General features: G+C 40.9%; 2 protein-coding genes across 3 annotated transcripts in view; one reads left to right on the top strand and one right to left on the bottom strand.

The window, feature by feature from the left end:
- Positions 1–19,660, bottom strand: part of FARSB (phenylalanyl-tRNA synthetase subunit beta) — a 51,802-nt gene extending 32,142 nt beyond the window's left edge. The window contains exons 1-13 of one of the 2 annotated variants that reach the window (XM_039489289.1): positions 19,423–19,660; positions 18,104–18,159; positions 17,009–17,163; positions 15,904–15,976; positions 15,249–15,364; positions 14,567–14,717; positions 12,084–12,192; positions 8,606–8,676; positions 6,611–6,672; positions 6,471–6,522; positions 4,767–4,828; positions 4,135–4,342; positions 3,637–3,717 (exon numbers count right to left, since the gene is read on the bottom strand). In XM_039489289.1, coding sequence (XP_039345223.1) covers positions 3,637–3,717; positions 4,135–4,342; positions 4,767–4,828; positions 6,471–6,522; positions 6,611–6,672; positions 8,606–8,676; positions 12,084–12,192; positions 14,567–14,717; positions 15,249–15,364; positions 15,904–15,976; positions 17,009–17,163; positions 18,104–18,159; positions 19,423–19,513 — 1,287 coding nt within the window. In that variant the 5' untranslated portion in view covers positions 19,514–19,660. The remainder of the gene's footprint in view (positions 1–3,636; positions 3,718–4,134; positions 4,343–4,766; positions 4,829–6,470; positions 6,523–6,610; positions 6,673–8,605; positions 8,677–12,083; positions 12,193–14,566; positions 14,718–15,248; positions 15,365–15,903; positions 15,977–17,008; positions 17,164–18,103; positions 18,160–19,422) is intronic. The other variant, XM_039489290.1, reaches the window with a different exon arrangement.
- Positions 19,661–19,717: 57 nt separating this feature from the next.
- MOGAT1 (monoacylglycerol O-acyltransferase 1) overlaps positions 19,718–24,429 on the top strand; it is a 38,360-nt gene continuing 33,648 nt past the window's right edge. The window contains exon 1 of the mRNA XM_039489299.1: positions 19,718–19,842. Coding sequence (XP_039345233.1) covers positions 19,812–19,842 — 31 coding nt within the window. The 5' untranslated portion in view covers positions 19,718–19,811. The remainder of the gene's footprint in view (positions 19,843–24,429) is intronic.

Below are 24,429 nucleotides of genomic sequence, written 5' to 3'. Positions count from 1 at the left end.
AGTCCTACACTGAGCCTTCAAACAGAGAAAAACAATCCCACTGGGACTACTTGCAGAATAAGGTACTACTGTGCATTGATAAGTATTACACTATCATAGCTCCATTAGGGTCTCAAGGTATCTTTAAAAAGCTAGTTAATAAAATAGTACAAGTGACTTATTGAGATCACTGATCATCTGTGCACACTGAGTGACAGAAACTACCATTAAGGCCATGCCTACACGTACAAGCTTACAGTGGCATAGCTGTACCAATACAGCTGTGCTGCTATAAGAACACTCCGGTAGCTCTGTAACGTCGACAGGAGAGAGCTCTTCCGTTGACATAATAAAACCAGCTCATCGAGCGGCAGTAGCTATGTCAGCAGGAGACTCTCCCACCAACAAGCACTTATGCCAACAAAACTTATGTTGCTCAGCGGTGTGTTTTTTCATACCCCCGAGCAATAAAAGTTTTGCAGACATAAATGCTAGTGTAGACCTGGCCTAAGATTCACAGTCCAGATTTTCAGAATTTATAGCTCTACTAATGCATCAGGAAACTGATACATGAACACTGCATGTAATTGAGGATTTGCTAGTATTCTGCAATTCTCCCAGAGTGTTCTATTTGGGTTGGCAGTGCTCCAAAAGGGGTGTTGATTGATCAAATGTGAGAAAAATTAGCAGCTGACACCATCGGAAAGAGTGGGCTTCTGAATGGAAAAAAAAAGTGATCTTCAATTATTGATGACCTTAGCAGGATTTTTTTTATGATCAAGTGTTTTCAGATGTCTAGCTAAACTGTGTTAGCTGACTATGACGTGACTGAATACACACTTGCTAAATCACACTGAACTCAATGTTACTCTTTTGAAGCTATAGTTTTGGGCTCAAACCAAAGAATGGATTACATGTAAGAATGACTAATGGACATTTTTCATCCAAAATGTAACATGAGGTTGTGGAATGGTGCAGCAGGTAGGACACTGAAATAATAGGTGTGTTTCATATCTGTGTTTTAAGAACCTGGCAGTGATGTGCCGGAGCTCAGATATCAATGCCACAGCAGAAACACAGATGTGCAACATGCATGACACCATGTAAGTGTCCGATCCCACAAATCCCTACCTATGTGAACAGCCCTTACTATTGTAATCACCTCTGCACGCTGCTGAAATTCACAAAGGTCAGATAACATGTACTGCTGGGATGCATATAAATTCAGCGTTTTGAGCATCCCGGTTATTTGATGTTGAGAACACTGAAGAGACATTCATTGAATTAATACATGAACAAAACCTGTGAAAGCTTTGAACACAGAAACACATATTGTGCTGCCCCTATCATTGCACTACTACAGATAATCTTACCACATTGCATATTGGTATAGCGAGAAATAACTGGTAGCTATTATCCTGGATAGTCCACTGGGATTGTCAACTAGTTAGATGGGCCAAAGTTGGAAAAAAAAAATCACATCTGAACCCTCGGAAGTCAGGAGACAGAAGTTTGAAGCCAATTTTATAGTTTTACATTATCCCATTACATTAGGACAGGGGTGGGCAAACTATGGCCTGTGGGCTGGATCCGGCCCCTCGGGGCTTTGGATCCAGCCCACGGGATTGTCACCCCTGTGGCACCGCAGGCCCTGCACCGCTCCCAGAAGCGGCCGGCATGATGTTGCTGCGGCCCTGATGTGTGTGTGTGTGTAGTGGGGGGTTGGGGAGGAGGGCACAAGGGCGCTGCCCTCGCCTACAGACACCACCCCCCGCAGCTTCCATTGGCCAGGAACGGGGGACTGCAGCCAATGGGAGCTTTGTGGGAGGCACACACAGGCAAGGGCAGCACACGGAGATCTCTGTGCCCCCCACCCCCACCCCAGGGGCTGCAGGGACATGGTTCCGGCCGCTTCTGGGGGAGATGCGGGGCCAGGGCGGGCAGGCAGGCAAGGAGCCTGCCCTAGCCCTGGTGCGCGCTGCTGCCACCCCGGACCCGCTCCAGGTAAGCGGCGCCGGGCCGGAGTCCGCACCCCTCCTGCACCCTAACTCCCTGCCCTGAGCCCCCTGCCACACACCTCCTGCACCCCAACCCCCTGCCCTGAGCCCCCTGCCACACACCTCCTGCACCCCAACCCTCTGTTCTGAGCCCCCTCCCAAAATCCACACCCCTCCCTGCACCCCACCCTCAGCCCCCTCATAGATCCCACACCCTTCCTCTGCCCCAACCCCTTGCCTTGAGCCCCTTCCTGCACACCACACTCCCTCCCATTCCCCACATTCCAACCCCCTGCCCCGGCCCTGCATGCAATTTCCCCACCCAGATGTGGCCCTCAGGCCAAAAAGTCTGCCCACCCTTGCATTAGGATTATGGTATTTCGTTTCAAAGGGTAAAATTTTCAAAGGCACTTAAGTGCTGTAGGAACCTAAATACAATTGAAAGTCAGTGTCATAAACCACTTAGGAGGATTTTGAAAATATTATCCAAATATTAACTGTGAATCAGATAACAGTCTCTGAAAGGAGGATGAGTGTTCTTTCAGGGTGCCTGTGCGTGCAAGTGTGTGTAATTTTTGCACCACATACAGGGTCAGCTATTAGTTATATAAAGCTCATGAATTTCTGAAAATCCTTTCTACATCTACTCAAATCCAAGGGCACAATTTGGTACAAATTCTGTGGCCACATTAGCACATGGGGACCTGCCATTATGTTCACCCAAGTACTTTTATTCTAAAGAACTTATTTAGCATACTAAAAATTGTTTTAAAATCTATTCTGAAGAGTTGCTGTGCATTGATATCTGCTTTGCTAAACTAAATATGGTCATGTACATTTAATATTTTAAAAAAACATTTATTAGTCTGTATTATCAACTAATTGTCTGCACAATTCCAGTTTTCAGAACTACACTAACTGCAGTTACGGACATAACAGTGGTAAGAAGTACTCTCTGCTGTGAAACCCCGATCCCTTTCAAGGGTCTGAGTACTACCATAACAACCATAACAGTCTATATCTGCGCAGGAAGCTGGAAGTGAGACTGTTGTACGGCGACATAAGAGTACAATTAATGCATAATTTATACTTTTTAAAATGCTTTTAAAAGATCTGTAAAAAAAAAAAAAGTTTTGCTGACTGAGGCTCTGCATACCACTATTACAGCTCAAGCAGGCATTCACAGACAAGTTACAATACCCAAGAAAGGGTTCAGAATGGAACGGCTGTGAACTCTGAACTGCAGTGTTCTGTATGGGGTATCACTATTCATTTTGTTTCCACATTATTAAATTGTAACCAAATACATTTTGTTGTTATTAAACTCTGGCAATCTTGAGAAACAGTCTGACAGTTTTCTAACTCAGTACTATTCATGTTAAGTTAAACTTAAAAAACAGTCCATTTCAGCATCCATATTTCACCTCTATATTTTGAAATATATGCCAATCAGCAATTCAATTCCTCTGAGGACACAAGCTCACACAACACACATTATATTGTAATACCAAAACATTAGCAAACAAGCATGTCCCAAAACAAGATCCCATAACATTTGCTGCATTTACACTGCATGACACTGTAAGACTATTATGTTCTGATTTGGCTCCCTAATTGTTTCAGCAGACAACCAAAAAATCCCAAAGTTAATAAAATGTACCAGTGCAAAAGTGAGTGCTTCAGTGAATCCAGCAGCTGCCAAGTCCTGTCTCAGAAGTTCTGTGAGCTTATTGAGAGGAAACTAAAACAAAATAAGACAGTTTTCATCTTCAATCTCAAAATATTTATGATGCTTTTCCTGGATAATTCTGCATGTTACATTACAGTGAATGTTGCTAGTAAGGTTGCTTGCATGCTTTAAAAAACAACAACAAAAAACATCAACCAGCTGACTGAAAAAATGAATCTCCCAATTAAAGACTTAATATCAGGTCCACACTTAAACCCTGTCTTTTTTTCAACCACCAACCACCACTGGTCTTGGCTCTACTCAAATCAGTTGGGCATATGTTTTGTATCCAATCCATGGTAAATGCCTCACAGCAAAGCATGTCCAAATATTGTTTAATTCTTTGGCTCTGTTTTTCTCAAAACCCTTCTGGCATACACTAGTCATTTACTGTCTATATAGAGGATTTATTTATGGGGACAATCTTACTTGATTAGCTATGGTGTATGTTTTTGGAATAGTCATCTGAATGTTGTTATAACCATAAGCTATTGCTGCATCTTCTATGATATCACATGCATGGATAATGTCCGCTCTGGTAGGAGGAATTTCAATTTCTATATTGTTCCCATTCCCTGTGACATGTGACTTCAAACACATCCTGGTCAGCAGCTTTGCAAGACTTGATGGCGTTTCACTAAAACAAGACAACAGAGTCAGTATTTGGGGACTTTTACATCATGTTGATTAGCTTTTAAATAAGATACTACCTTTAATTTGCACAGTGCCTTCCATGCTAAAGAATCTCAAAGTACTTTCAAACTGTATATATATGTATCACCTATCAGTGCCACCTCTGAGATAACACCTGACAGCAATTCTCTGCCAGCAAGACTACACAATAATTATAGGAGGGAATGAGAAATCACTCACTTAGTTGAAGGGCATCTTTAGGTAGCTGATATAATTACTCAAGTTAACATACCAGTTTTTAGTGCATTTTAAAATTCGACTGAACACACAATATATACACATTTTAAAATATCATAATAACCGGTGTATTTTACCACAGATCATTAATTTCAATTAAATTAATAAAAAGCTAGGTTTGCACAACATACCTGATTCCAATTTTCTTGTTAATTAAATCAGGTTTCACTTTTTCTCTTCGGTAAGTCAGTTCCTACAAGGGAAAAAAGGGTTTATGCAGCATATTACACAGAAAGTTACATTTGTGTCTAAGATCCAGCTGTGACATCTTTCTAATCCGACTGCTGACACCACTGCCAGCCACAGAAGACAAGTCTGTAATGTGGAGTTGGGCATAATATTTCAGAATAACCGTAATACATTTTAAACAAACAACATCCTGATATGCTAGAATAAAGTTACTTTTAGTTAAGATGTAAGTTTATAGGCACCTTGAAATGCCTTTCAAGTGAATATTTGACAAAGAGAATACCAAAAACAAAGCACTGGCACAATGAATGGTCATGCATGGTAGCTCAGGTTTCTGGAATTGACTTTGGAATTCTGCTACTGGGAGTAGGGCAAATCAAACTACGAGGAAGGTAGCAATTCCTGACACCTTGAGCAGAGCAGAGAGCCGACAGAATTCTCTCTTGTTTTACCAGATGTATAAATCAGATCAGGCATAGGCTTCTGTAAAACTCAATGCTGCTCTTGCAGCCACAGAAAACAGCAGGAAAACACACACACACCAAAAAATAAAATGAGATCCTGTGATAAATTTGTTAGTAAAATTGTTTAAATACAAAACAAACCCTCCTAAACAGTTGCCTTGAGGGAAAAAGTGAATTAGTTCTTTTTTTGTTGTATAAAGGCTTGGAAACTTTGGGGGTTAAAAGTTTTTGTTCTACTTTAGAAATATCTGGAATGATGTCTGGCTTTCTCCATTTTGCTGGAGGTCTGACCCAGAGATGTAGATAGTGGATCTTTAATCTGAAGGGGAGGGATTTGAAGAGGTTCCTCCCCACCACGCAACTGTTCATTTACTGCACTGAGTCAAAATGACATTATCAAAACAAAAGATACCAATATAGCACTATAAGAAGTCTGAATCTAAATAAAAGTCACTTCCCCTCTCAATTAACCAAATTTCACTTGCTTCATATCTATGCTAACCCTAACTTGATCCACAGTTGTCCACGTGGGATCATTTCCATTCTGCTTATTTTTAACAAAACAAAAAAAGCACTAGCTATCCCCCTAATCCTGCAGAGAAATCCACGCGTGGGCACTTGAGCTCATGCAGAGCCCCTCTGAAGTCACTGTGAAGGCATCTGCCCATGGGCAGTTCATTGTATGATTGGAGCTTCCAAGAGCAAAGGACCAAAAAAGCAACATTAAAGTTATTTAACTGAAAGGAATCAAAAACTTTCCAGATCTGATAAATCAAAAAAGTTAAGCCAAGGATGATTTCAATTGCCCATTAGTTTATAGTGGGTGACAGCTGTGGGGGGGAAACTTCAAGCTAAGCAATGATTGCAGGAAAAAGCAAGTTCTATGGGCTTTTGACCTAGATTACATGCCTTGATTGTAGCTATACTTACTACCGGATCAGGCATAATATATTTCAAATTGGTTCTAAGCTACAGCAGTGGCCTCAAACCCATTTCAAACCTTCCCCTTCAAACCTGGGATATCAGACTACTTTAGCAGTCCTACATTTTTAGCTTTGACAGAAATGGAATGTTTACAGGGAAAAGGCTAGTGGGATTGCAGGAAATGAGGACTGTGCCACTCTTACCAATCCCTCATGGGTATAGAAATCTTTTTCCCCCAGTCATCTCTAGAATACTTACTGGATAGATGCAGGTTTTTCCATTATGATAAGTTACTTCTGCTGCTTCAACGCTAAGGGGGGAAAAAGTCAAAGTGTGTAAAATGTGGGATTTGATCAACAAGTCTGATCTCATTGACAGTAAAGGATTGTACTACTCACGTGAATTGCTTCTCACAATATTCACTAAACATCGTGACTAAGATATCGAGGACAATTTTTGCCTACAAAGATAAAGAAATACAACCACATTAAAATTTATGGGTTCTGCTATTTATTTTAAATTATGAAAAATATCGTATTTTCTTTGTCATGCTTCAGATATTTAACTTTGAATAGAGTGAACACTGCTCTGTTTATTCCTTTAACAAAAAAATGGAAATCTAGAATGCAAAATACAACTTTATATCTCACGGGTCACATTCAATTAAAATAAAAAAACCAAAAACAACGTTTGGTTTCTGTAACAAAGAAGTCCCTTCAAAGACATGAAAAATGGAAGGCTTTGGATGGCACTTAAGTAGACCGAGATTTTAACTAAATTCAGCTCCCAAAGACATGAGAGCCATTATTACAATATGGGTCTGGATCTTGCAAAAACTAACTCTAATGAGCAGTCCCACTGAAGTTAAAGCAAGTAAGAGTTTATAAGCTCTAGGACTGTGCATTAAAAAAACATTATCAGATCAACCTAAACTGTAAAATCTGTTTTTGAGGAGGATATTTCGAGAAGTTAGTGTAACAAATGAGTCACAAGATTCAAATCAGTTTCTGTGAGACATCAAAAAACCTATTTAGCCTAAGGCAGACATTTTCTTTACACATACTGAACAACATCCATTTTAATGTTCATAAGTTGTAAAGAAGTAAAAAAAGTACAATAAAGGTGTTTATTGTTGGGATTCCCTCCAAAACCTCTTTCCGCTCGACTTCCCAAGAACTCAGTTCAACTCCAGACTTTGTCACTCAGGTAATTTTATTTGCTAGACTGAGTTGATCAGATTCAAATGCAGGGGGTGATGGATGCAAGATACATCACAGCTCCAAAGTTACACAGAAACCCTCTCCCTTTATATACATTACACATCTCATTGTATTTATTATACATTGCATCACATGTTTTGGTCTTGGCTTGGTTAATTTGCAGCATGCACTGTCCATGATTCGACTTCCTCTTTACCTCATCTTCACATTTCTAACTTATTTTGTCCTTTTTATCTAGTTCAAAGTAAATAGTTCCATGGGTCTTCTCCCTCTTCTTAGCTAGCTCAGACATTGTCTTCTTAGCCTGCTGACCTATGCACTCATCTTATTTAGCACAAAACACACTGTTTTCAACCTGATGATTCATTAGCTTCCCTAATTCTATCTCTCAATGTGTTAATTACATTTATCAGCCCTGAGAATGCCCTCCCAACACACAAAAATCTATTTTAACCCTTGCGGTATATGGATTAATTTTAAAAGTGTTTTTGCTTTTACAACATAAGTTAGACTCTGCCAAAATTCTCAAAGGAGCAAATGCAAGTCCAAGCAACTTTTGTGGATGCACAATTACCTAAATTGGTGGGGAAAGGCTGCCTTTGTGTTGACACAATGAGAATTGTACCCCTACGAAGAAGTGTACTCATGCTTGGAAACTCGATCTTTAATTTCATATGACTCTCTCTTTCTTTAAACAAATTAGAATAGAATTATCAAGAAGAAAGGTATCCCCAAGAAGTTTTAAGGTCAAGGGGAAAATGATTCTTTGTAAAGAGAACTCTGCTAATATATAATAATCTCAAGGTATTTTTCACTTTTCAGAGCTGTTCAAGCACAGAACAACTATCAACAAGAAAGAGTATTGAATCTGAATTACTCTCAAATTGAACACTCAGTATCCATGCAGGAACAAATATGCCTAGCCCTGAACAAATGGAACAAGAAACATTTTTTAAAATGTAAGTTATTCCCAGAGCAGTCATAGAAATGAAGCATGAGGAGAAGCTGGTTAATACACTCCCCAAATGGCCCCTCAACTTTTCCTGCTCCAAAACGTGTAATATATACCCATCTACTATATTTGTTTGCATGATGGTCCTGTTACCCCAGAATAAAACAGCTACGTGTACACCATATGTGACAGCATATCAAAGACAGTAAAGCTTCATTTACCTTTGTAATATCAGTGGCTGTGCATTCAACAAACACATTTCTGGTATTTAGGCTTATTTTTGTATGGTCTCCTACAATAAAAAGATACAAACACACATATTAAAAGATGTTAGCATAGTTCTTAGAACAACACATATTGATTCACCTTATTCATTATCTAGTGACACTGCTGTTGTCTTCCACTGGCCAGAAAGTCACTTTTCCTGCTGCACCAACAGCTCTTAAATAGAAGATTTGAGTCTTCTCTCATAAATCAAGAGGCAAGCGTGAAGGCATAATAGGCAGTGATACACAGTCTTGTGTGGAAAACTGAAGTTCAAAGTGAACTTGGGATACCCATTTCTGGGAGGTTGCATGGGTCTGTGGAAGCTATGAAGGCAATATCAGCCTCCAGTCAGGGAAGGCAAAATAGCAAAACAATGCCCACCTCGTGGGCATAACTAGCATTGTACTCTCAGAGGATGTGATTTGCTCTCCTTGCTCTAGCACGTGCCAACATCATGACTGTGGCTTATTAGGCTGCGGGTTAGGAAAGCACCCCTGAATCTGAGACTGAACGTTTTTAAACACCACTCAGATTGACAAACAGCCTAAGAGTAGGTCTACACTTGTGGAGATGTGTAGAGTACAGAAATTGCACACCCAGCTAACATGGGTATAAAGAGCAGTGTAGACAGTAAGGCATTGCTTGGATGAGCCAAGCAGAGACAAGCTTGAACCCTAGCGTATAGACCCTTCATGGCTGTCTACACACCATGCAGTGCTTCCCACATGTACATGGCTATTTTTAGCAGTGTACAGTCCCCCTGCTGGAGCCTTTCCTTGCTGCAGTGAAAGACTTCGGCAGCAGAGAAAGAATCTAGCAGTGAGGAGGCAGCGGTAGAAGACTCCAGCAGTGCCCTGCTGCCACAGCCTTTCCTCATTGCCCCCATCCTGCTGGAGCCTTCCACTGCCACGTGTAGCTACACAGCTTGTCTTTCACTGGGGTTTGTAGCTTCACGTACCCAACATACCGCCACAAGGTAGGCAAGGTCTAAGTCACTGCTCTGAAGAACTGAGGGCTTTTTCTCGACATGCCCTAGGTAATGCCTAATGGGAAGCACATTGGGATACACAGGGTCTTCCCTGCTTTAAAATGAGAGAGAAAACAAACAGCCCATATCTAAACCAAAGACATTGGTCAATATTTACTTATCAGTCTAGTGGTCAGACACTTGTGAAAATTCAATAACCTTCACCTTTGCCCCTCCCCCAAAACTGCCTAATGGATGGAGAGAAAGGACAGCCCACTGGTTAGAACACTAGCCTGGGACTTGGAAGACCTGGGTTCAATTCTTTGTTCTGTTATAGACTTCCTGTGTGACCTTGGCCAAGTCTGTGTCTAAGTTCCCCTTCGGGGGAGGGAGGGGAGAATAGCACTAACCTACCTCACAGGGTGGTGAGAGGAGAAATATGTAAAAATGTTGTGAGTGCTCAGATCCCATGGTAATGAGAGCTGTATAAAATGGATAACAGAACACTGACAAGACAGGCTTCAAGAAGAAAGAACTGGTTACTGGAGTTTTAAGGGGGGGTTGTTGTTTTTTGACCAGTTCACTGTTCGAAGGATTCCAACTTGCAGCACAAAAGCTAAAAAAGACCAAGTAAAATGTTGGCGCTCTCTCAGACTGATATAAAGGATTTGAAGCTTCCACAATGCAGAGAGCAACATGGCCAAAGCACACAATTTCTCCCCAGAAAGGCTATGAATTTTATTTGTGAATACAACAGGAACAGCACCAAAACCCCAGAAAAACTGATGTCCCTGGTTAGTTGTATATCGTGTGTGTGGCCCCATTCCTCACAATAAGATCATGTTAAGAACTGAGGAGGATCGAGGAGTTACACACCAGTGTATCTTGTGATCCCTTTACCAAATTGCCTCCGTCATGCCCTCTGCACACTGAATACACTCAATTGTTCTAGGATCAGTTCAAGGCAAATATAACATCACGTTGCAAACAGACCTGGATGGGAAACAGTTTTTCCATCCCACAAGAAGTTTTGAGATTTCAAAAAATGTTCCCATTCCATATCAGGACAAACTGAAACCTTTTGAATTTTTTGTGATAAACCAGAGAGAAATCCACTCTACAACAGCTAGTTGCTAGGGCACTCACCTGAGGTAATAGGGCAGAAATTTGAACCTGCCTCTCCCACATCCCAGGTGAGTACCCTAACCACCAACCTACTGGCTATTCTGCTTTCTCTGTCCCTTAGCTCCAGTCCCACCCATTCATCCTTGGTCTGAGAAACCTCTCCTTACAGAAGTTTTGTTGAAACTGGTATGTACTTGCAAAAAAGTTCTGTTTCAACATTTTCCAATGAAAAAATGTTTAGTTGGAAAATTCCTGCCCAGCTCTAGTCAATGTTCCCACAATAATCTAAAATGAGCATTCATATGTTTACGTTTCAAGAACTATAAGATGCATCAACTTTAACCTTGAAACATCATCCCTTAAAACACATCAAGATATGTGAAATTTAATTCAGCCTTTTGAATTATTAAAACGCAAGCAGCTGGAATGTTTAGAGCTAGAATAATCTGAAGCTGCAATGAGCCTAATCAAGAACATTTCCAAAAGGATCAGAGACTGTGGCTCAAATCACATTCAAATTTGGAACAGCTGTTAAACATCAGAGATAGATAAAAGTACACAGTCTTTTAAGAGTCAGGTCAGCTGTTTAAGATTTGTAGGGATGACTAGAGAAACACATCCAAAGTGAGAATGTCATTGGCCATCAGATCAGTCACTGTAGAGTGTGTCAGACCCTGATTACATAAGAGTTACTGACTCTTGGTCTAAACTCTTATTATGGGCATAATGAAACTACATATCTGTTTTTGTCTAAGGAAATATTCTTGCCAGTATCATTGATCTACTTCACCAGTCACCAGAAATGCCTTCCCCAAATCATCCATGAGTCCCTCTCATATTCAGAGGAAACACTGTTAGAAACCATGCCAACAAAAATTCCAGCCCCAATATTTATTTATTTAATCAAAGCCTTCTGAATTCATTTTTTGTATACCAAATGCTCTCACAGTAATTGATTCATGGTGCTGATAATTACACTGGATTCACGCTCAGGCAAATGGATCAGCATCCCCTATTACCTACAACACAATGAGAGATACAAATTCTACCAGTTATAGATTCACCTTGAACTAAACTCTTCAGCCAAATGACCAATGAGTAATTAGCCTGTACCTGTTATGCCTATCTCATAGTTGCTCATGAAAGTCCCACCAAAGAAGTCCATCATTTAGTTTCCAGTGGCAAGGGTACCAGAAACATACATGGCATTTATGTGAAGAATAAATGAAAAAATCGTGACACCATTTTAAGAAAAATGAAACAACCCATGTATACTCAAAAGTTTGTTGGCTACACCATCAGAAAAATAATAGTGACAAAATAATAATATGTAATCCTACCATTGATGATTGGTGGCATTGAAAGAACGACACCGTTGCTATCGTAGATAACTGGATAAAGTGGTTTGTTTTCAATTATGTGTAGATAATGCTTAAGTTGGCTGTCAGTCTGGAGAAATAAAGCACAAGCTGAATTTCACATTATCTTAATCATGAACCATCACCATATGACATAATCCCTCAACTGTGGCATTAACAGGAATTTTGCCTGAGTAAAGGATTAGGCTCACAGATATTACTTCACTACAGAAAGTTGTTTAAAAAAGCAAGGAAGCCAAGAAACAAATTTTCTATTTTCTCATTTTAACACTAATTTCAAAATATTACTTCTTAATCTATGAGTAGGAGGATCACAGATACACTATCTTACTCAAGCCAAATACTGTGATTCTTTATCATAAAGGAACTTCCATTTCTTGTCCTAAGCACAGAGCACTAAGCATGCTAAAGTAACTGTGTCCCAGCTTTACAGCAATTGGTCTTAAAGGTGGCAAAAGTTAGCTGCAGAATAAAGAAAAGAAAATATTCTAGTCTCTTAGTACTTATGGATTTACACTGAAATGCTCTCCAGCATCTGATCCAAATGATTTCATGTTAAAAGAGCCATGATATTGCGGGGAGGGGGTGTCAGGGAGAGGAGGTGTTTTATTTTGAATATAAACATCTGTTGCCAGAACATGAAACATATTCTACTAGACAATGCAGTTTTCTTCTGTGTATTCCTTCTAGCCTCTCTAGTCCTCCTTGCTTGTTCTCTCCTTCAGTGTCCTGTCACATCAGTTTAGATAGAGCATACTGGGGCTCTCTTTACTTGCTATGAAAAGCTTGTGTGTCCCATGGTGCTTTATAGAAATGACAACACTTTGAACACTTCCATATTAGAAAAGTTACTATTTAAAAACAGACTTGATATGACTTCTTCCCACAAATCATCAACCCATACATGGGGATCTTTTAATTGTGGAGAGGAGCCAAGAATGGCATCTTGTTAAGCTTGAGCACTTTAAACAGCCACCCTCTCCGGCTACATCCAGGCGAATATTTCAACATCTTCCACAAATACATGATCAAATTAAAAAAAAAATGCATTTGCTTCAGCTGTGTGTTCACCCTTCATGTGTTCAGTTTCCTGTCAGTAAGCTCATTCCTAGAATATTCATGAGACATTCCAGAAACATGAGCATTAAGGCAAGATGTTCATGGAAAGCAATCTGTGTGTTGATAAATGTGACTATTTGCATCAGAAGCCTGATTCCAAGAATTGTTTATCAAAAAAAAAAAAAAAAAAAAAAAAACCAACAACCCCCCAATACCATGCAACTTACATGGGTAATAAAAACGGAATAGCACAGCACAATTTTGAATATCAAATACAACCAAATGCTCGCTCCATTAGACTCAATTGCAAAACTCCCATTGACTTCAACGGGGCCGGATTTCACCCCAAGAGCTAGTTGCAGAAGTTAGGTGAGTAATGTCAACTAAATATGAGAGAAAGTTGCTCAATTCAAAACAACTGTAAGGAGTCAAATGGAGAATGATTGAAATAATTTAAGTATCAGAGGGGTAGCCGTGTTAGTCTGGATCTATAAAAAGCAGCAAAGAGCCCTGTTGCATCTTATAGACTAACAGAAATATTGGAGCATAAGCTTTCGTGCGTGAATACCCACTTCGTCACCCAAAAAAGCTTATGCTCCAATATTTCTGTTAGTCTATAAGGTGCCACAGGACTCTTCGTTGCTTTTTACAGATCCAGACTAACACGGCTACTCCTCTGATACTTGAAATAATTTAGCCTAAAAACAACAGTAAAAAGATGTACTGTTCTCAGGTTATTTTTTTTTTTTAAAAGGTAAAATCCAGATATGTTCTATTAGTGATAAGAACTCATCACACTGAATTGAAAAAAAAAATCCTCGTATTTTTATTACAATTTCTATCGCAACAACATTTAAAACCAGTTTCACCAGCATATGAGGCTGATACTTTGTTCACTAGAATATATTTTGGTGAGCACACATAGGAATTTTAAGGTCTTTTTGTGACAACTGGTGGAACTCTATTTTGTTCCATGAAAAACAAATGGAGCATATTAAGGCGGAATTTAAAAAAAGGCAACTGAATACACCAGTTATAATCCTTCAAATCAAATATTTGTCATATTTCATACAACTATCTCCAGGACTGAGATAACTGGGTATGGAGCCTTTTAGCTAGTACACCATTTCACATTTAGCTCTGTGTACATTAAATTGTGATCTCACATCAGCAGTAAACAAAAGTTACCTTTTCATATGTCTGTTTAGTGCTCTGCATAAAGTGAACTTGTGGTCTAGTTCCAGTTCCTAGTGGGGAGGTGGCCACAACATAAAATTACCACCACTATTGGCAATATCTGCAGAGGTGCCAATCCCAAGTCTTGCAATCCCTCTAGAAATTGAGATTTCAGCACTGCATGTGAAGAGTTTGGAAAGGACACCTACCCTATATAGATCCATAATTTCAGAAGCCGTATACTCCTTGGACTGATTCAGGGGCTTGAATCTAATTTCTGAAGGAGGTCTTGCTGTATAAGTAAACGGACCAGAGATTGTGTCCAGGTCATGGGTGCCAATCGCTACTAACGCTCTTTTCCTACAAAGGAAACAAGGCAAAACAGCAATGACTTTTCTATAGGTATTTGGAGTTCATTTGAGATAATGTCCTCTGAGGCAGTACTGTCTCAAACATGCACATAGCTAATTGTTGAAGCAGAATAGCAATTTTTACAAGTATGGAAGCACGTAGAGGTAGTAGCATTCTGACTGCAGTATGCATGGTACACTGGCTTTGTAACAACACACACAACAGTCAAATGTAAATCTAATGGGACTGTGGCAGAGAGTTTACCCAAAAGGCTTCTTCCACTACTTATCTAGCAGACGTCACCCCCTTATGGCAAAATGCATTGAGAATTGCCAGTATCAAGCAAGTCAAATGAAGAATGTCAGAGAGCACTGCTGAAAAATATTTGTCTAAGCATGAGTGTAAACATAACATCTCTTTGAAAAAATGAACAGCAGTCCACATCAAGAATAAAATTAAATATTTCACAGTAAAAAATATTAAGCCTACCTAAATGGTGATGTACCATATGCTTTATTCTCACTGGATTTAAAAACTAACCTGCAGATGTTCTGATGTAGTTTTTCTTGTAGGTCAATGAAACTATCATAGCGATCCTTGGAAAAAGTTATGTTACGAAGGACTGCAGCTACCGCATGAGGACGAACTTGGGCAGTCTACAATTTATAAGAGTGGTACAGTTACAAATGATAAAAATTTAATATATGCAGAATTTATAAAATTAAATTCTCACATTGAAAACAATGTGCGTCCTGAACTTTTTGAAGTGATAACCACTTGCTTACAAAAATGTATACTACAATGGAAAATGCACAAAGAGTACCCATATCCCCAAAGGAAATAGTTTACTTTTAGTTTGGTAAAGGAAAGAGGATTTTCTCTACAGAGAATACGGTTTCAGAAAACCATCAGAGATGCACAGGTATGAATTTTCCTGAAATAACATGGTTATCCTTTACGAAGTTTGTTATCCTTTACAAAGTAATTTGTACAGTATTCCCATATCAGCTACAATGCAGACCACTATTTACAATGTACATCACCGGATGGAGAAAACATTTAAACTTCTATTGCATAGGAAATAAGTTGTAGCCTTAGTCTGACTAAAATTTAAACCAAACTCAGTTATTACAGAGTATGTTTGATGGCGATGAAGCTTTCAAGATACGGACAAAGGTTCAGCAAATAATTTCACCTCTTCAGTAATAATCAGCCTTTGAACACCACCATTCGCCGGCATAATCCTTTTGTATCTAGGGGCCTTTATCCTAAAACAAAAATAGAAATAAAAAGGGTTTACAACTGAGGGTGAAACATTCTTCCAAAAAAAGCACAAGGAGGAAACATTAGAAAAGTGTCAATGCGCTTTATGGTGAAAATGTTATCAATTTTTATTAGCATTTAAAATTCTGTAAAAACTGTTAACATATACACCTCTACCTCAATATAATGCTGTCCTTGGGAGCCAAAAAATCTTACCGCGCTATAGGTGAAACCGTGTTATATTGAACTTGCTTTGATCCACCAGAGCGCGCAGCCCCGCCCCCCCGGAGCACTGCTTTATCGTGTTATATCCAAATTTGTGTTATATCAGGTGGCGTTATATCAAGGTAGCGGTGTATGTAAAGTTTCCTACTAACTTACTTAAGTATAGTGTACTATGAAATATATATGCTCAAAAAGACAACTTCACTGCAGTCAAAGATTCCTCAAAAAAACTTAGACTTAAAGAAAACAAGAACACACCTGTAGAAAACTGGTTCTGTCACAGGGGATTCGATCCTGAGCACCCTCAACTTCCACTATCTTCAAGCAGAGGTGAGGGCACTTAACACCTTGCAGGATCAATCCCAGGTTGTCTAACCAGATCAATCATTAATGTTAATGGTAATTACTTGCACAGAAAATTTCAGAGAAATCGAGAATTGAGAAAAGGGAAAATGTTGATAATATTACATATTATTTCAATAATATCAACAATAAACAACAACAACAACAACTAAATAATAATCTTAAAGACCTCAATTAGGAGAAGGAATCATCATTGTCATTCTCAAACTATGCATATCACACAAAGTTGCCTTCTACTATGTTAAAGAGTACTGCTATGAGCCTCACTGGACAAGATTTGCTGGAGCGTAGAAAACATTTTGGCAATTACAGTGAAGTTATAGATCAGAGATCCCTCACAGGCCAAGCAAATAGCATTTTTATTAATCAGCTGCTTAACGTTAATAAGCAATGTACGAGTCTAGCCTAATCAAATACTGAAGTACAAAAACCTCAGAGTGCTAGAGTACCTTTCTTTAAAGACCTGAAGCCCTCGGACCAATCCTTCCAGACAAAGAAGATCATATCGGTTAGCAGGAACATCAATTTTATAGAGAATGATATCTGATGCACCCTCTGCCTTTCCATCACCTTGTTCTTTACTTATTATGTCCTTCTCAGACGTCTACAATTAAATGAAAACTGAGTCACTAATAATGGAGTAAATTAGCATTGAAAGAGCTTAGAAAATAGCATAATTTTAAATGTAAAAAAATAAATAGTATTCATTAACAAATGTGGTTTAAAGGGCATAATGTGGGTTTATATGTGAAATGGGTGCTTAAAGCATCAGAAACTGTACTAATTGAAGTACCTAATTGTACTACCTCTCAGATTCAGAAGTCTTAATACAATAACCCAAAGGAATATTTGTTTATTATTGGAACTGAATTATTGGAAACAAAGACTAGCGCAGGCACAAGTGGCTAGGCTAGTAGATCCCAGTTCTGTACTGGGCCTAATTATTTATTCCATTTTGCTGTAAATCAGTATCCCATCAGTAATGTCTGAAGTCTATTCTGAAATAGAGCATACAAAAAAAGAACCTTTGTTAATCTTCAAATCAGATCATTTATATGTACTCAATCACTTCAGACTAAACCAGAAATTAAAAAAACACCAAGACAATATCAGATTCAGTTCGACTCTGCAAAGATGTGGATGCTAGTACTAGAAAATTCTGATGCAGGATCAAGACCTCAACCACTACTTTTCAGTCACTATATAAAATGCCCAAAACACTATGTTTTTGTGGCAGTTGTACAAGCTTGCATAAAAAAAAATAAAGCCAAAGCAGAGTTTATAAAGTATTTGCAACACAGAGCCTGTAACTGGGATACCAACGTTGGAAGTTCTTGGCCACTACAGCAGAATAGTAGTGTCGGTGGGTCATATACACTACTTATGATGTTCAGAGAGAAGGCTCTTTTACTGGTGGAGGGCAGGTAAACTGCCGAAGACACAACAGACTGGGTCCCCTCTATCAAACAGAACTGCAATCAATCCCCCACAGCCAAAGGGCTAAAGACAAATGTAAATGTGATAAATGACAACATATTACTTACAATTTCATCAAGCTCCAGACCAAACTCAAAGCAAAGTTCATCAACTTCTTCATCAGCTAGGAAGAAAGAAAGAAAAAGCTCTCTAGTTAATTCTGGTTTCCAATAAACAGACCTCAGACTTCTGACGACAACTCAGGAAAAAGCCCTGAATAGAATACTAAATGCTATTTGCGCGGGGGGGGGGGGGTACGGGGGGGACGGACGGACGTTTAGGATTGAGAATTTTGTCTTTACTTTTGTTTTAGTAACAATTTCTGCTATTCGCATTGTATTTATTGATTTGTGAAATTTATAGCAAAAGATTTAGAACACAATATCTCAGAGTTAGTTTTGAATACAATTGGTTGTACCATTAGCTTTTTTTCAGGTTAGTCTCCACACAGTATAACAGAACAGGAAGACATCACATCAGCAAAAGAACAGACAAGCTCATGAGAAGCAGTGCAGTAGCATCAACAATTACCTTCACATTCAGTCAGTTGGGTATAAATTAGAATTCATAACTCACCTTCTGACTTATGGAGAGGTCTAGTCTACCAGAGAAATTGGGGGAATGGAAGGGCTGCGGGAAAAGGCAATTTGGCTAAGCTGTTTTATCTGCCAGGTCTACCTATCTTCCCTAATTTTTTAAAAATGTATTTCTGAATCCATCAACTATTACAATAAAAAAAAAATCCAGACCTCAGGGTTCAGAAGCCAAGCAATTTAAAAACTGCTTTCCCCAATATGCTGTTTTAAAATTAGTTTGTAATTTTTAAGTGTATACCTGTATTTTATCATTAAGTGGGACTCAAATAGCAGGTATGTGTACACAGACCCCGAAAAATCCACCAAGCCACGGCATGCAAGAGGCTTTCCCAAGCAAATGCTATGAACGTCTGAAGAACCCAAGCTTTGATTAAAAGCGTTTTTAGCCCTGATGGCTGTGCAAACACACTTCCACGTGGGAATTAAGTATAAGTTATTGCAGTGACGTCTAGCCCTGCCTACAGCCAACTCCACGCGGCACATACGGCTCCTTACAGACTTCCCCAACGAAATCGACCCAGAGACTTGTCAGTTTCACTGTTGGCCGCTATTAGAGTCAGCACACTCAGACCGGATCGGCAGCACCTAGCTGCTAACTGGGAAAGCGCCGAGCAGGGGCAGAGACCGGCACCGGAGCTGGTACTCGGTGGGGAGCAGCCCCCAGGAACAGGCGGGAGGGCAACTAAGTCCCCAGCAGGTGACAGTGACCTGAAAGCTGGTGACAGGCCAGAGCAACGGAGAGCCCGCCAGGCCGCGCTCCAGCCCCGCGGCCCCCGCCCGCCCGCACTCACTGTAGCGCCTGCCCAGCGCCTGGAAGAGCAGCTCCCGCTTCACACTGACCGTCGGCATGTCAGAAGCCTGAGCTACAGTCACATTGCGCATGCACCTTCCGCACACGCCCGCTGGAAGGACCCCGACTCCGCCGAACGAACCAGGCGCTGGGGCTGTCCTAAAGCATCGCCTGATCTTCCGAGTCTCCTTCTGCTCCTGTACCAGGGCTTCGGCCCTCCCTATCTCACGCTGCCCCGGTGTCCGGTTCGCAACGCTCTCCCCGTGCGGGACCCGCGGCGTGCGAGCGGAACGAAAGGAAGGATGTGATTGGTGTGATCAGGCAGAGCTGGGACACCTATGGACGCAGGACGATACGTCAGCCGGGGCGGTTCGGCCGAGCCGGCTGCAGATGGTGAACGGGCCGCGCGTAGGGCCCTGGGGTAACGGCTGCTGCTCGCCCGTGCAGGGCCAGGCCCCCTCCCCGGCGATCCCGAGCGCCTCACTCAGCGGCTCCGGGCCCGGGAGGGGTGGCTCCCGCCCGCCCGCGCTCTGGCTCGGGGCCGTGACTTTGGGTAGCTCGAAACGTGACACTTCCACCCCAAATGGGGGCGCGGGGGACGTTCCCCCGGGCTGGTCAGCGCCCCGGTGCGGGAGGGGGCGCGTTATAGGGGCTGGGGCACCGTGGTAGACAAAGCACTGCAGCCCCCCGGGGAATGGCACCGGGCCGCCCTTCCCAGCCCTGATTGTGGGCCCGGCCTTGCAGTCCTTGACTGTGCTGGGCGCTAATGACTTGTGGGGGAGGAGACTAAAGGCGCGTACCGGGTTGTTAAAGTGATGCTCACCCAGTCCGAGTCAAAAGGCGGAGTTTCCAGATATGCGAGCTGTGCCTTGGACAAATATAACCCCCAAATCAGTGTGAAATTTAGCTATGCAACCCACTAACACCTGCTTCTCAGCAGACCACTTCTAATGAAGGGTCTCCCCCACCCCGCAATGAATGTTATAGCTATTGTGCTAGCCTGCAACGCTGGGACTTTCTAATTAATGATAAAGGGGGATTGTTGAGGTAACAGTAAAGTGCAGTTTGCAGCATCTTTAGCTGGACATTTCAAGCGAGAAATAGTGGAAAACAGAAGATGCACTCGAGAAAGTTTGTTTGCTTGAAGCTCTGAAGGTTTTGTGTCAGGTTTGCATTTGGAGAGCTAAGACTGCTTCTCCATTACCCCTGCACATTCTGTAGTAAATTGAACATAAAATGTTATGTAAGTGATTAGATAGTGTTAATGCCCGTTTTACACTCTGCACTGGTGTAAATGAGTGCACAAAGAGCAGGGCAACAGAAAATCACGCCCCAGGAAGTGAGAGACTTCTTTCTGGAAGAAGAGGAGTTGAGACCTGACTCCTCTCACACTAGTATAGATTGAGAGTAACTCCAATGAAATCAATAGGCCTGATGTTCTTCTAAGTTAAACTGGTGTAAATCAAGAGTAATTGTATTGAAGTCAAAGCTATGCTGATGTGTTACAGGTGTAAATAAGAGCATAAGACCCCTAGTGTTCATGAGTCTTGCAGAGAACCCTTACCAAGGAATATTCTCCTGGATATTGGTATTTTAATTGCCAGTCTGTGAGTCTTTCCATTGATTGGAATGGCTATTGAAATGAGCATAATAAATCTAAGAAAGGTTAGTGAGATGTGTGAGGACTAGTTACTACAGGTTAGACTAGTACTCAACTCGGGTAATAAAAGTTGTCAGTATTACAATTATGGAAGAAGTGAGTCTAGTTGTCTATTAGATAGTACTCAGACAAAAATTGCATTTTCATATATTTAATATGTGTTTTCTTGTGCATACTGCTCCTTTGTGACACTCTACCTCGGGGGAGTGCCCCCATATTAATCATTTATATATCATTGAGATATTTCATATAAAGCATGCCATGTGAGATATCAGGGGAAAGGTTATCTGCTGAAAGCCATTGTTTTATCTAAGTATGTATATCATTGGTGCATCTGAAGTTGTGTGATTGTGGATAGCTTAGTGGTTTGAGCATTAGCCTGCTAAACCCAGTATTGTGAGCTCAGTCCTTGATGGGGGCCATTTAGAGATCTGGAGCAAAATCAGTACTTGATCATGCTAGTGAAGGCAGTGGGCTGGACTCAATGATTTTTTGGGGTCCCTTCCAGCTCTATGAGATAGATAGGTTGTCACTAAAATGTGCTGTGGGGAATTGCCCAGTTATTAGATCCCCAGAGACTACAACAAGGGAGCTAATCAATGCCTGTGCAGGTGTTGAACAACCATCAACAGCCATTGTCCAGCAAAGGAGATACAATTCAATGACTCACTTGCACAAGGCCTCACCAGGGGAATTGCTCTATCTTGCCTGGTGACTCAGCAACGCCCACCAGACATACCTGGACTTATGCTCTCCAAACATATATGGAACAAGGGTATAAAACAGAACACAGTGGTCCATGCTTGGCCTTTTCTCCTCCCCCTCTCGCTCAGAAGAGTGAGGGTGGCCAACAGAGGAGACTGGCCCAAGTTTCAAGGGTGAAACCTGTGTATTATGAAATGTAACATCCAGTGGAGTGAGAAAACTTGATCTAAATACTGCCTAGTGTCTCACAGGTTTAGGATTTAGATTGTGCACTTATTTTGTTTTCTTTTGTAACTAATTCTGACTTTTTGCCTGCCACTTATAATCTCTTAAAATCTATTGTAATCAGTAAACTTGTTTTACTATTTATCTTTACTGGTGAGTTTGCCTGAAGTGTTTGTGACCTGAGCAGATTTACCAAAGGCTGGTGCATGTCCACTTTCCATTGATGAAGTGGCAAACTAATTAATAAATGTGCATTGCTCAAGAAGGTATATTCCTAGGGTACAAGGCTGGGAGCTGGGGGAATGTGGCTGGCACCTTTGTCTGTGTGGTTCATGAGTGGTTTTGGGAGCATTCATGCAATCTAGCTGGGCATGTGGTGCCACATGCGATTGTACTGAGTTGTAACAGCACCTGGAGGGGTTTGCTGTTTGCCACTAATAAGGCATTGTGAGAGACTACCCAGAATAGTGAGTAAAGGGGGTAGAGCGGTCCCACAGTCTCAGGTTGCACTCTGAGGATCCCATCACCCTTGTTTTATTACCTGTTCCTGGTTTGTTGCTTTGTTTTTACTTCTCTTCCACTTTTCCTTAAACTTCATTTTAGTGCATATATCAATTAATTAACCTACTGTTTCATCCTATATTTCTGTTCTGCTACATTTAGTGTATATAAGAATATACAAAAATTGAATAAGAAGCCTAACATGTAACCACCCTTTTAAACACTTTTCAATTAAATCAGATAAGTGACTAAAGCATTTCCATTCTGTCACCCTCAACTATTACAAAAACTGTCTTCAGAATTGCCTTGTTATGAATGGATTATGCTATCATGGAGATATCTGTGACGCTCCTTATCATTGTTTTCTGAGAGATTTTTTATTTTCATATTTCATGGTGTTTCACCCACGTTTGTGTTCATTCTTGTCTTTATCCTCCCACATCCTCGGATGCATAGGGTATCCACCAGTTTCCACCATTTATTTTGGTCTTATGCTGGTCTTTTCAGGCTTCTGAGTGTCATGTTGATGGATTTGGCTTCCTTCTCTATTGTTCTACGTAATGTTTTTCTAGTTTGCCCTCTTTTTCCTCTTTCCAGGTGGTGCACATATCATAGGTGCTTCTCCAGGGCTGAAGCACCCACAGAAAAAAATTAATGTGTTCTTAGCACCCACTGGCAGCTAGCTTCCCCACTCCCCTCCAGCGTCTGCCGGCGACCCCACCAATCAACTGCTCCCTCTCCCTCCAGCGCCTCCGACCCGCCACAATCAGTTGTTCCACAGTGTGCAGGAGGCGCTGGGGGTGAGAGGGAGGAGCGGGGATGAGGTACACTCGGGGAAGGGGATGGAACTGGGTGGGAAGAGGCGGGGTGGGGGCTTAGGCTTGGGAGAAGGGGTCAGGTGGGGGCAGAGCCTGGGGCAGAGCAGGGAGTTGAACACCCCCGGGGCCTGGAGAAGCCGGTGTCTCTGGCCCATATTATAACTTGCTGTGGAAGTTATGTTGGGGCACCCTTAAAGCATATCCTAAATATGTCTGACCATATTTGATGCCGTAGATTGGTTTGCTCTACTCAGAGTTTCTGATGTTGCAAGAAACTCTTTCTAGTGGACTTTGAAGATCTTCTGCAGGCATTTATTTTGGAATTAATTGATCTTACCCATTTTTGTTGTAGATTTCCATGACCTTGCTCCGTAGAGGAGGACAGACATCATGCAGGTGTTAAAATATATATTTGTGTCAATGTCAATCATGCTACTTTTCCAAATCTTTTCATTTTTCTGCTTTTGATATTTGTTGTTTGACATCTAACATGGTCTCACCATCATTGCACATACCACTCCTTATATGGGTAAAATGAGTTCTAGTATTTCTTCATCTACTCTAATGGTTAATAATAAGAATATAGCAGTAGGAATATATTACTGACCACCTGACCAGGATGGTGATAATGACTGTGAAATGCTCAGGGAGATTAGAGAGGCTATTAAAATAAAAAACTCAATAACAATAATAATAATGGGGATTACTGGGTACATGTCACCTCAGGACGGAATGCAGAGATAAAGTTTCTTGACATCTTAAATGACTGCTTCTTGGAACAGCTGGTCCTGGAACCCAACAGAGGAGAGGAAATTCTTGATTTAGTCCTAAGTGGAGCACAGGATCTGGTCCAAGAGGTGAATATAGCTGGACTGCTTGGTAATAGTGACCATAATATAATTAAATTTAATATCCCTGTGGCAGGAAAAACACCGCAGTGGCCCAACACTATAGCTTTTAAGTTCAGAAAAGGGAATGACACAAAAATGAGGAGGTTAGTTAAACAGAAATTAAAGGATACAATGCTAAAAGTGAAATCTCTGCAAGCTGCATGGAAACTTTTTAAAGACATCATAATAGAGACTCAATTTAAATGTAT

This window comes from Mauremys reevesii, linkage group 9 (assembly GCF_016161935.1).
Source record: "Mauremys reevesii isolate NIE-2019 linkage group 9, ASM1616193v1, whole genome shotgun sequence".
Lineage (NCBI taxonomy): Eukaryota > Metazoa > Chordata > Testudines > Geoemydidae > Mauremys > Mauremys reevesii.
This window is presented reverse-complemented; position numbering and strand designations above follow the sequence as displayed.